The sequence below is a fragment of the Seriola aureovittata genome, chromosome 5 (assembly GCF_021018895.1).
Source record: "Seriola aureovittata isolate HTS-2021-v1 ecotype China chromosome 5, ASM2101889v1, whole genome shotgun sequence".
NCBI lineage: Eukaryota > Metazoa > Chordata > Actinopteri > Carangiformes > Carangidae > Seriola > Seriola aureovittata.
This window is the reverse complement of record NC_079368.1, coordinates 17619872-17633166: the sequence shown is the minus strand read 5'-3', so window position 1 is coordinate 17633166 and position 13295 is coordinate 17619872. Positions and strand designations below refer to the sequence as shown.

At 40.7% G+C, this 13295-nt stretch overlaps 1 protein-coding gene and 1 long non-coding RNA gene across 3 annotated transcripts; both read left to right on the top strand.

The window, feature by feature from the left end:
* The first annotated feature begins 1240 nt into the window (after positions 1–1240).
* LOC130169093 (uncharacterized) lies at positions 1241–4140 on the top strand. Its single transcript, XR_008827789.1, has 3 exons — positions 1241–1900; positions 2163–2308; positions 3714–4140. It is a non-coding gene; the product is annotated as an uncharacterized LOC130169093 (long non-coding RNA).
* A 1221-nt stretch (positions 4141–5361) lies between these two features.
* On the top strand, positions 5362–11859 carry prdm8b (PR domain containing 8b). 2 transcript variants are annotated; one of them, XM_056375310.1, is made up of 4 exons: positions 5362–5766; positions 8720–8944; positions 9468–9699; positions 9946–11859. In XM_056375310.1, exons 2-4 carry the CDS (start codon positions 8726–8728, stop codon positions 11199–11201), a joined length of 1707 nt encoding a protein of 568 aa, XP_056231285.1. In that variant the 5' UTR covers positions 5362–5766; positions 8720–8725; the 3' UTR covers positions 11202–11859. The 2 variants fall into 2 exon arrangements, with proteins under 2 accessions (XP_056231285.1, XP_056231284.1); XM_056375309.1 differs by lacking the exon at positions 5362–5766 and adding an exon at positions 6153–7461.
* Positions 11860–13295: the final 1436 nt, after the last annotated feature.

Below are 13295 nucleotides of genomic sequence, written 5' to 3'. Positions count from 1 at the left end.
TCTTTTCTTTTCTTTTCCCCTCTGGGGAAAATCCACAGTTTTGTGAAGCAGGAATATGTATGTTTCTTAAAATCTTGCCGCCACTAAACGGTTTCACATGATGGAAATGGTTGTGATTCGTTTTTGATATATTAAAAAGACAGTGACTCATCTGTGTCTACATAAGACAAATTTTTAAGCAAAATTTCATTAATAGCATCTCATCTTACTCTCACTTTACTCCCTGTTAAACTCCCTCTTGTTTTTGACAACTTTATTTTTAGTGATACACAATACGACACCAGTATAAATAAGGAGCTCCTGCCTACGTCATTTATTCAAGGAGCTTCACAGAAACACAAAAACTGATAAATACACAGGGCTATACATGCAAAAGTCTCACACCTGGTTATAAGAAGTATTAAGAACGGTATCGTATGATGAGAGGAGTGTACACAACATTTGTCTCTCCTTTGAGACAATTTCTCAGGTTATTATTATTTATTGGTTTCACAATTAGACCCCGCACACTCAAATAAAATGGCATAAAATACATATGAAATGATGTCAAACACAACCTGAGTAAGATGAGCTTAAATTCCTGTGATAACAACAGTACAAACGAGAGTCAGAGCTACAACACCAGCCTGTTCCAGTGATGGATAAAAATTTTAACTGAAATATAAAAGACCACTGTCCCAATTGGACTGTGGTCTGTTATATTTCAGTCCTTTACATCTCAGACCTTTTTATTTATTTTTTCCTTTTTATTTGTAATACATTATTTCAGGCACATAAACCCTGATAAAGTCTATATGGCATCAGAGAAATGCAATAATATCGAAGTTTATTCCAGTTTTCGTGTCATGAGTGGACACCTTCTTCATCCTCCACACCAACTTTTACATAGATTAACAGTATCCTAAATATCAGTATCAGACTATCGACAATATGTGGATTTTTAATTTATTTTGTTTTACTTGTGCAGTTTCTCAGCAAAGTTCTGCTTTACATTCATGCAGACACGTGCGTTCACAGTGGGAGCCGCTTGGTCCAACTACAGACTTTAATGACTAAGGCACATCAGTCATAGTAGGTCAGGACAGGCAGGTAGGACAGGTGCAAAAAGAGTGGGTGATATAATCTCATAATTTCATGCAAAGCTTAGATGTGAAGTATTTAAGCAGTTTCTATGAAGGAACAAATCTTTTATTTTATTTATTTATGTGTGTGGGTGTGGGTGTGTGTGTGTGTATCTGTGTGTACAGGTGTGTTTGACCGTTTAAAAAAAACAAAAAACATATTCAACTCCATGTATCAAAGTGGAGGGAGATTTATTAAACAGCTTTGTTGGAAACAATAACTGTCAACATGTCCACAGCTGAGGACGTTGACGTTTGCGTGAATAACTGCATTTTTTTCCTGTGATGTGTTTACCCATCGAAGATCAATGCATTACTCTCTCGAGCTGCTTTTTTTTTTTTCTTCCTCTGAAGCACAAAACATGCCTAATATTTGATGAGAAGCGGTGACAGGAAGACAATACGTCTGGGATGCAGCGCTGCCAGTGTCTGTCTGCTGAAATCCATTTTGCAGAAGCTTCTGTTGTCGTCCCCGTGACGCGCCGAATGGAAGAGAGGGAGGGGGAATTAACTTATCATTAGTAGAGAATTTTGCATCACAAGGAGAAGATTAAACATAAAGTTTAGTTCAGAAGTTGCTGCGGGTTTCTGTGAGGAAATATTCAAGAACGCCTGTTGATCCACGGTGAAACTATGGTCCTGTCAGAAACTCCTTCTATAATTGACGGTGGGGCATTGATGAGCACAAGATTGTTCCCACAAGATGCTACATGATGACGGTGAATTAATCATGGCGTGGGCACCAACCTGCGTTTCCTCATGTAGTATTTATTCAGCAGGTAATCTGACCTGATAAGATCTTCAGTTGGACAAGTTTTGTGCTAATTGTCCTGGATCTCGCTCTGTTGTTCTCGCTGGTTCCAGTCATTTCCAGTTGACGTGAAAGCTCCTGCATTGATTGCTAAGAGCAGTTAATGTATATTTTGTCATGTTAATCGATAAAATATGAGAATTTAAGAGTTGCTATGTCTCTAATTTGACTCACAACGTCCTGTAAAGTGTTCTCATTGTTCTGTCGTTATCTTTGTGGTTCTGACACAGGAAGAAAACGTCCATATTCTTAATCCGTCCTACAAAGCTCTGATTGACCTGGTTGTTGTTGCGACTGACGGAACGGCCTTCCATAAGAATGCCATTGGGAAATCTGGGAGATTCAGAGGACATGACCAAGGCTACGTACAGTAGTTGTAAGTATCTGTAGTGCCAGGATAGAAAGTCGATTATTATTATCGTTCCTTCATGGCTACAGGACAGTGACGTTGCTTAGACGTAGCTTAGCGTGTATGTATATACTACATGCTAACTGTGAGATGCTATTAAAACTGTAATGCTAATGTTAGCATGCTAAAGTTGTCACACTACTATAATTAATGTTAACAAGTTAACGTAGTAGTGAGTTTTACTAAATGTTAGCCTGCTAAAATGATCAATGCTAAATATCCACTTACATGTACATTAACATGCAAATGTTAGCTTGCTACCTTTAGCACCTAGCTCATGTTACGTAAAAGCCACCATTAGGACATAAAGACTTTAATGGAGGCAACTATCAGTTAAACTGTAAATGCAGAGTTTATTTCTCAATGTGTCATTTATTAATCGAGCATTTCAACTTCTTTTGTTTCACATCTAAACGTGGAATTCATTAGATTAGATTCATTGGATTAGCAAAACTCTTTTATTTATTTAGTCATCTCTATGTGAACACGTTCCGTTCCTCTGAAAATGAAATATGAGAGTAACGGCTGCGCGGCCTCTCCCCGGTGTCCGCCTGACATGTGAATATGGACTGAAGGGGGAGTGGTGTTCAGGAAACAACACACAGCTGTCACATTATCCAGATGATACACGGTCACACTTCTGTCTTTAGATACACAAACGCACAAACACACAAATACAAACCCTCCCAGCAACACCACACACTCCCTCTCTCACTCTGCGAACACACACACACACACACACACACACACACGTACGTTTTCCTCTCATTTTCACTCACATTTCTTGCATCAGACATATTCTGACGTCCTTGTTGTATTTTCTTCTCTTTCTCTTGATTTCAGTGTTGAAACTTTAAAACTTTAACACAAAATTGAAAAAGAGCAGAGAAACAAAAATCGTTAATTTTATTAGAATTAAAAAAGAACTGGTCCACACTATAGGGCAGAGGTCAAAAGGGGGAAAAAACTGTAATAAATACTAACAAATACTTGAATAATAAATTTCCCTGAATAAAAAAATTCTCACTTTCGTATTTTCACATTGCATGAATACTTTTTTTTTTTTAATGTCGAAATTAGGCTCTGACAATTATCTCAATGTGGAATTATGAAAAATGCCCTGAAATTTAAATTAAAATCTAAATCTAAATCTTGAAATCTAAAGTTTCTACATTTTTTTTCCCCATTTTCTCAGGAGCCAGTGATACTTTTATTTTGTAATGACGTGTTGTATCATAACACATTTTGCATTAACAAGGGGGAAAACTTTGAGCATAAATCCATGAACACACTGATCCAGTCACAGTGTGAGATGACAAACAGCAGTTTTGTATTGAAAGTGTAATTTGAGCGAATTTATTCCTTCTCCTAGATTTGACTTCTGAGCATCGGGTCCATGTCGGGATGGCGTCAGCTGATCTGCACCTCAGCTCAACTTGACCTGCTTCACCTCTGAAAGGAGGAAGACAAAAGTAGAAAAAAAGAAGTGTAATTTGAAATATTAGGCTACTTCCTTTCTGAGGAACTTTGCTGGGTTCCTGCTTATGGTTCCTGCTCTATAGCTGACCGTGACCTTTGACCCTTCCTGTGCATGTATTGAGCTATATTCTTTTTCTTCTCCAGCACAACTAACAAAAGTGTCTTTTCACACTGATGAAATATTTGTATCACAGATTTTTGATTTGTGGTTGTTTGTCAGTTGAACTTAATTCAGACAGTGAGTTCATTCACATGAACTGACACATTGATTTGCGATGTTTAGTTGAATATAATAACTGATAAATATTATTTTGACATCATTTATTCAGTGTTTTGACTTTTCCTGCAGTTCATGTGTCAAAACAGAATTTTACACTTTTACACACAGGCCCTTGATTTTTATTTTTTATTCAAAAAGAGGTCATTATTTGTCCATGTTGCATTTAAAAATGCATCAAACAAACAAACACACACAGAAAATGGGGCCTATAAATCTTTCAACTTGACTTAAAAAACCTTTGTGGTGAGTTAACATCATCAACTTTTGTGAATCATCGCAAACATTTTCTTGTTTTCATCACGTTCTTTCTTTCTTCAGTCTTTAAGTGAAATGTAAATAACACAACTGATCTAAAATTTGAAAATAAAAGCCTAAAGACACATTTAATTAAGCCTACAGTAGAGTTAAGTATTAAGAAATGTGTAGTTTTTAAACTCTGGGGGAGAAAAAAATCTCCCAATATCAGCGCTGGGCTGCACCTGACCTGCAGCTCTCGTTTCCCCCTTCCATCAAACATATCCTCCATTCATTCGATGCAAATTATACACTGGCGCCCCCTAAATGAGCCTGAACACAGTACAGAGAGCAAGCAGAGGCAGAGGTCCGCTGCCTGTGACACTGCCCGGGATGCTCAGCCGCTCTGACCGCGTGTAGAGCCGGCTGGCACGGCGGGGAGGCGGAGAGCGAGCACCGCGGTGCCCCGGTCCTGTTCCGAGTCCACAAAGTACTTGAGATGCGGGTTAAAACCACAAAGTGAAGTCCGTCCAATTAGCATATATTTAAATAGATCATCAGCGTCACTGTGCGTAAAGTGCCGCGGTTCACTTTGTGGTTTAACGTGACACCTTAATACTACTGTACTACTACTGATAGGACCTGATAATAATAATAATAATAATAATAATAATAATAATAATAATGATACGGATAATAACAACAATAATGATAATAATAATAGGAAGAAGAAGATTTATCTGAAGCTGCATTTTAATTCCTTACTTTTTTTCCCCATAACATCCGACTCCTTAAATGCCACTTTATTGTAATACAACCACCAACTATTGTGATTAGAATTACAATAATAATGGGAGGGGGTGACGGCGGGATGGGGTGGGGTGGGGGGGTCTTTATCCCTCGTGCACGTCCATAAATCGCATCAAATGACAGTCGGCCAGTGAAGAGTTAAAGGGAGGAGACGGAGAGTGACACGCCTCATTGGGTAGATTATGTGCCGCAAACAAAAAGTGTGTGTCGGTGTGCCAGTCAGCCAGAGCATCGGGCCCCATCTGCACGCCTCTCTCTCTCTCTCTCTCTCTCTCGCTCGCTCTCTCTCTCTCCCTCTCTCTCCCTTTATCCGTGCAGCTCTCTCTACCCCGCTCGGTCACTGCCAGTGTCGGCGAGTATCTGCAGCAGCAGCAGCAGCAGCAGCAGCACTGTCACTTTCACCACACCGGGGGGGGGATGTACTGACACTACGGACCAGACCGGGAGCGCATCACCATCTCCATCACCTCCATCAGCCTCACCTCATCCCCCTGTTTGTTTTCGGGGCTTTTTTTTTTTTTGGTGAGCGCGTGTGTTTGTGTTATTTTTTTCCCCGGGTTTTGATTCGCAACATCGCTCACGATTTGCTTGTGGATTATTGTTCCCGCTCATCGACGGAAAGGTAAGGCAGGTTTCTTGATGTGAGATGCAGAGCCGGGTGTGTGGTGGTGTGGATAGTTCTGAGAGAAGCAAGGAGGGAGGGAGGTAGGCAGGCAGGGAGGGAGGGGATGGGGACGGTGGGTCTGGGTTTGTTTTGCGCGGCACATGCAGCCACACATCAACCTGCACGCGCTGAAAGAGGCGCAGAAAGAAAAAGAGGAAAAAAACCCGCAGTTCAGTCCCAGCGCTGATTTAGGACAGTTTTCAGCCTGGCACGGCTTTAGCAGATGGGTTAAACACCCCCCTACCCCCCACCCCCCCTCCTCTCTCTCTCTCTCTCTCTCTCTCTCTCTCTCTCTCGCTCTCTCACACACACACACACACACACACATACATCTCTGCTCACCCCCTAACCCCACCCGCAGTGGGTTTGAATGGGAGGGTGGCTGCTTTCCTGCAGTTTGTGGATGTGCAAACATTCCGCTCTTTATCTCCTATTTTCTTTCCTCTTTCCTCTCACGCGAGCCCGTGCCCGCGAAACATGGCTCGTTCAGCGGATGTTTCATGAGGCTTTATCTCCTCGTCCAGTGATGTTTGTGTGTGTGTGTGTGTGTGTGTCCCTCCCCTCACCCCTTGAGCATAAAGCGGTTCTGTGTTCTGCGCGGTGCCGGAAAACAAATCGTTCAGGGCTCGCGGGCGCAGCGCGAGGAGCCAGTTCGGGAAAAGCTCTCCGCTGCACCGCGCGCAAAATGTTCCAGTGAGAAGCTTCCTGCTGCTGCTGAGCCTCTTAGGGAGATATAAACGCTCCAAATCAGCGGGATTAAAAAAAAAAAAAAAGACTTGTATTAACTATTGTAGATTATTTTAAATCAGATTTCCCCTCCTTTTTATTAAACAAACGTTGAAAAGAAAATCTGTGCGAGACGCTAAAACCGAGGAGTCTCGCGTTTTGCGCGTGTAGTCGATTATCGTGGATGGACAGATGAAAAGCTCGTCTCTTCCCTCTAGTCATCATTAGTATGATGAGTGTAGTTGGTTATATCGGGTTATTTATTTCTGAATTGCTTCGCTTCGACGCGCAAAACCCCGGTTATCTCCCGATTGTGCGCACAGGAAAAATAAAACTTCAACCTCAACTATAAATTACTTTATTTTTTATTTTTTTTATTTTTCTGCTAAATGTTTTGCTTTATTTTTTTTTGCAAAAGCTGCGTCACGGTAGAAGTAGTTTGAGTGGTTCATTACACGTGATAAACTGTTAATAGGGGGAATTAAAAATCAAATGGCTAAAATGAGACAAGCTCGTGCTGTAGGCCCAAAAAAAAAAAAAAAGCGACAGTGAAGAGCTGTGATTTATTATTTTGTAATGTTAAGTGTCAAAAAATATTTAATGCAACAGTAATAATATTATTTCAACAATGTAGGAATTAATTCTTTAGGAAATAAAGTAAATTAGAGCAGAGCTGGCGGCGCTCAGCTCCATTTAATTAATTTATTTTTTAGCCTTTTATAAATCTAATTTAAATGTTTTCCCCACTGCTCAGTGAGTGTAATTCACGGCTCAACGTGCATGTGTGTCAGGTGCAGGTTTCCGCGCTCGGTTTCTGCTGAATTGAACGACAGAGAAAGAGGAAAAGGAGGAGGAGGTGCAGGTGGAGGAGGAGGAGAAGAGGAGCGAGAGAAAGAGCCGCAGCCGTCTAAACACACACATTCAGAGGTTAGAAAAGGGAGAAAAGAAATAATTAACTGGTCGTGCTGCTTTAATTACAGTCTCAGAGGGGAAAGTGGTGGATTATGGTAATGAGGCGACATACGCTGCCGCTTGTAGAAAGGAGAGAAAGGTTGGCTGACATGAAATCACTGACTTTGACAGTCCACTTGAAACCCATTGGACATGCTCTCTTCATTGGACATGCACAGACCTCACAGCTACTGACACTCTGATTTTGATTCTTTCTTTCTCTCTGTGTTTTTTTTTTTTATCAGACCCTTTTATCCGATTCTATAAAACGACATTCAGCACTCAAACATGTCACTTTCAAATCTATAAACTCCTGACATGAGATAAATATGAACTCTATAGAATATATAATAATAATAATAATAAAAAAACATCCTATAAAGCAAGATCACGTCTTTATGAAATCGCTCCTGCTTTACAAGTCACTTTAGGAATATTATAGGAATTTATCGTTTGTAAATCCGCCAATCATGACATTTACAGCTGCAGAGACAAGGCACAGGCAGCCCGCAGAGGCCTATTAATGATCGTATTAATGTTTTATAATATTAATATTAATGTCGGTATTCATAATAATAATGAAAACAGGCAAATACAGTCGTAATCGACAGTTTATTAAGAATAATTAAAAATAAAAGTTCAAATTCTTTACATTTTTTCAAATATATGATAATAAAGCTGGACAGTAATAACAATAATAATAATTTGCATTAGTATTATTATTTGCCGAATAATAATAATTCGTATTATTATATAGTAATAATTTGTATCATTAATATTTGCCATTTTTTGGTGAACCATGATCTGCTTAATTCTTTATTTGCTCCACTAATTGACAACATTGGGAAACCGAATCATCAATATGCTGAAGGTGAAGCAGTCATGAACTTATTACGGGGTTTGAATTAATTAGAAAGCCTGGCAAAAAAAAAAAAAGAGGCTCCCAAACGACGCCCTCGACATCTGGTTTAGCCAATCTGTCTAGGAATAGATTTATTTCCTATCAGCAGACACAGTGGAGGGTGACACCACTAAACTACCAGTTTACACACGTTTAGGTGCAAATTTACAGCTTGATTTAAAAACAAAAAAAGCGAAGAAAATGAAATAAAAAGACAAAATTTCTTTTTCTTTCTCTTTAAATATATCACGGTGTATTTGTCTGTGGATCTCCTGGAGTGTCTTCTGCTCCTGGAGTCTCTGACGGTTCCGTGTCTTTCCCGTGTCCCCGCAGTGTGAAATGGAGGAGTCCAGCTCTCAGAAGTTGGTGTGGGATGGGGACGCCAAAGCGGTGCAGCAGTGTCTCACGGACATTTTCACCAGCGTCTACACGACGTGCGACATCCCAGAAAACGCCATATTCGGGCCTTGTGTGCTGAGCCACACGTCGCTGTACGACAGCATCGCCTTCGTCGCCCTGAAGTCCACCGACAAACGCACCGCACCGTACATCTTCAGGGTGAGTAGCTCTTCACTTTTCATTTTAATCATCTTTTTATATTTTATTTTCAGGCCTTAAATCCACTGTATTCAGTCTTTATGCTTTTTTTATTTATTTATTATTTTTTAAATGTTGCAGCAATACAGAAAGTAGCTGAATTAAAAATATATTTCTATACATGAGCAGCAATACCCCAATAATATAATGCTGGTAGATTTATGTGATTGTTTTTTTTAATTAAATAAAAAAGACCATTCACTCCAACAAGCCATTTACTGAAAATCATGTTATTATTTCTGCAGCTACAGCTGGATCTGCTAATACAGAGGCATGATTTTATTTCTGGTGAAAATGCTTTAAAGGAAAAAAAAAAAAAAAAAAAAAAAAAAGCTATTGGTTGTTAATAATATTTGGTCTGATTTTCATTTATTTCAATATGAAAAATAACATTTTTAAGCAGGAAATTTGCCTGAAATTGTATTTTTGTTCATTAAATTGTGGTTGTTGTGTCTCTAAATGTGTCTGTATGTGTTGCAAACAGGTGGACACCTCGGCGGCCAACAGCACCTCAGAGGGCCTGATGTGGCTGCGGCTGGTCCAGTCGGCCCGGGACAAAGAGGAGCAGAACCTGGAGGCCTACGTGAAGAACGGCCAGCTCTTCTACCGCTCGCTGCGCCGCATCGAGAAGGACGAGGAGCTGCTGGTCTGGTACGGCAAAGACCTCATCGACCTGCTGCTGCTCAGCTCCAGCAGAGCGCCGGCCAAGAGCAAAGGTGAGCTCATACCCTCGCTGCGATGGCTCCCCGCTCTAACCACCACAGTGATCACAGTGTCATTTTGGTCACAAACAAACGTTTTAGCTCTGAAGCTTCTTTAAAAATGCATTTGTTCTGGAATTGGTTTCTTAATTGGTCAATTTGGGATGTAATCTCTTGTATTGTTGCATATTTAGATATAATGATGCTCCAAGGACAAATACATGCTGGACGATCTAATTTCCATCTTTCTCTTCCTCCCAGGTTCGTCCCACTACTCGTGTCCGGACTGCAGCCAGCGGTTCCAGTTTGAGTTTCCATTCCTGGCCCATCTCCGGTTCCGATGCACCAAGAGACTGCAGAGCATCACGGGGGCCGACGAGGAGCCGAGCAAAGAGAGCAGCACAGAGCGACCAAACACAACCCCGACCAGGACCAGCCCGAAGCTGGGCCGCTCCGACGGCTTCAGCGCCCCCCCGGACACCAACAAACCCTCCACAGACTTTCACAACCTGGCCAGGGATCTAGAGAACAACCGGACCAGCCCCCCGAGCGACAAGGAGGCCGAGATCTGCAGCGAGAGTTCGGGGAAGAGGAAGTTTTCGGAAATAGAGGACAGGGAGTGCCGAGGGCCCAGCCTTCCTCCGACCAAGTCTAAAGACGAGCTTGCGACGTCTGCACAGAATTACAGAGGAGTGTATGGCCTGGAGGAGAACCACCGGGCCTTCTCCCCACTGGGCTCCACAGAACCTGGCGAGGGCAAGCGCAGCGCCTTCACCGAGGTCAAGAAGTCACCCCAGAACCTCAAACACCACAGCAAAAACCTCCATAGCTCCAACGCTGAAAACAAAGATGGAGGTCGTCCCAGCAGCAACCCGTCGGACAAGCACCTTAACATCAGGCAGGTGCTGTCGGAGACCCAGCCGCCCCAAACCTCGCCCATGGGCAGCGCGTTCACCTCCGTCAGCCAGCACGGTGGCGGCAGTGGTGGAGAGCGGAAGAGCGCCTTCAGTCAGCCATCTCGCTCCTCCTTCTCCCAGATCTCACCGCTTGTGATGCCGCCCAAGCTGCTGGACTGCCACCCAGCGGTGGGCGACACCATCTCCTCCTCCAGACTCTACCAGGCTGACCACCTTGCCGCCAAGCTGCAGGGTGCAGAACTGGGCGCCAACTGCCCCGTGCCGGGCGGAATGGCCAAGCAGAACCCCTTTGTGTACGCCACCGCCTTCTGGCCCAAGAACTCGGGACCTATCCAGCTTCAAATGCCCTCGGCGCTCACCCTCCTGCCGCCCTCCTTCACCTCCCTCTGCCTGCCGGCGCAGAACTGGTGCGCAAAGTGCAACGCCTCTTTCCGCATGACCTCGGACTTGGTTTACCACATGCGGTCTCACCACAAAAAGGAGTACGCCATGGAGCCTCTGGTCAAGCGGCGGCGTGAGGAGAAACTCAAGTGCCCAATTTGCAACGAGTCCTTCCGGGAGCGGCATCACCTGTCACGTCACATGACCTCCCACAACTGACTTTTAAAGACTGACAAGGGAGGAGCTTTTGTTTTTACAAAGAGGGACTGTGACCCCGCCTGGATTTAAGCACTCCGACTGGAGATAGGCCACATGAAAATACTAAAAACACCCTTTGCACTTGTTTTCACTTTGGACTTTAATCTTCTAATTCCTTTTTGGTCGGTTTACTTTCTCTCCCCTGTACAAATTGTCATGTTTTTGGGTGTATGCAAATGCGTTTTGACTTCAAAAATGAATCTATTTATGAAGCACTTAAAAAGTTTGAGAATAAGGGAAGATTTAAATATGTGTAAATGTACAGTAAGTTGTATTTTATATCATATAAATGCAAAACATAGAGAAGAAATACAAATGTAGTCACACGTCATGGTTTACAACGCAGCAAGGTTTTTCATGTCTACGTTAAATATGGACACAAAATTGGGGATATTATGTCAGACTATATTTCAGAGTGCATGTAATATTAAATGATATTGATTTAAGATGCAGTCTATACATTACAATGTAAATAATTTGTTTTATTTGAAATACAAAGTGTAATATTTTGTGTCAGTGGGGAATAGTTTCAGTGTTTCTTCCTTTTGCGGAAATTTACTACTTGATAGTTTATCTAATCATGTTGAATGCATTGACAATAAAATAGCTTTATTTTCAACTCTGGCCTTCCTAGATTTTTTGTTTATTTTTCAACTGGAGCTGAAATATATAATTTATTTATAATCAACGTCATTCGTCTTTATTTTGCTTTTATAAAATAAGATCAATATTACTTTTTTAATTGGGTAATATATAATTGGGTGGTATAAATTCCAAATATCTAGGTTTTTTTTAAATCTTTTAATTTTTGATTATTTTAATGTGAAACATAAATTTCAAATAGTGCCAACAGTCACTCTTAATTAAATACAATTGTATACAAGAAATTTAATTTAAAAATAATATAATATAAAAAATATGGCTGTTATATATAAATAAAAATATAATACATAAACGAACACTGGATGTCACCAGATCCATTATTATCATTATTATTAATATTATTATTATTATTGACATACGGATTTATTAAACGTGGACCACATACGTAATGAAGTCCTGCCCTGACAGGCTGCATAAATTATCTCTATTAGAGGGAGAGAAAAAAAAACATTCCCATATCTGAAGATTTAGTGTTTCATACAGTTTAATCTTTAAAAAAAAAAGACAATACTGTATATTCTGTATTTTTCAGAATAAAGGTTTAAAAAGAGGAGAAATTTATTTGTAATTGTTCACATATTCAGTACAAAATGAAATGAGAAATGACAGAGAATAAAACATGCATCGTTTATCATTTGGGATTAATTTCTAATTAACAGATTTGATTATTTCTCACTTGTAGAATAAGCAGCTCATAAAATAACACTGCAGACAAACAACGTCTTAAAGCCTGTCACAGTTCAACAAACACACAAACACTTGAAAAGAAAAGAAAAGATCTGATGAAGGAACTCCTCCGACCTGCGGTGAGCACCACGAGCTGCCGCACTGTGCAGCCGCTGTGATAAATATAAAGAATAATCTACCAGCCGTCTGTCTGTGACCTTAACGTGTGTTATCAGCTTTTTAAAACCAAAGCCACGAGACAGGAGCAAAATCAACAAAACACTTTCCTGATTGAAGTATTTTCTATTAACAGCAAAGACGATACAAGCGTGTCTGTATCTGTGGATCAATAATCAACATTTACTGCTAATGACATAACTATGATTAATAATAATAAAACAAAATTAAAAAAAGAATCAGTAAACCTGGGTGGAGAATATGTCCGGACAGGAAGGCGACAGGAAACGTGGAAAATGGTTCAACAGCGCCATCACGTGGTCGACACGTAAACTACACAACAGAGGAGCTCAGTGAGTGACCGGGAGATTTTACAGCTGAAAACTATGTAGTAGTATATTGGAAAATACTATTATATACTGTATTTTCAATATAATAAAATTATTTATACAAGCTATGAAGTCATCAGAATCATCACGTGACTAATATTATTGATTATGGTGGAGTAAATTTAAACTCATCTTCACCAACAGACACTGAAATAAAAAA

Excerpts from the sequence above, each read along its gene's own strand:
- prdm8b (XM_056375309.1), top strand. The coding sequence starts at position 7,315 with ATGTGTGTCAGGTGCAGGTTTCCGCGCTCGGTTTCTGCTGAATTGAAC. Across the intron at positions 7,462-8,719 it reads CTAAACACACACATTCAGAG|TGTGAAATGGAGGAGTCCAG; the intron begins GTTAGAAAAGGG and ends GTGTCCCCGCAG. Across the intron at positions 8,945-9,467 it reads CCGCACCGTACATCTTCAGG|GTGGACACCTCGGCGGCCAA; the intron begins GTGAGTAGCTCT and ends TGTTGCAAACAG.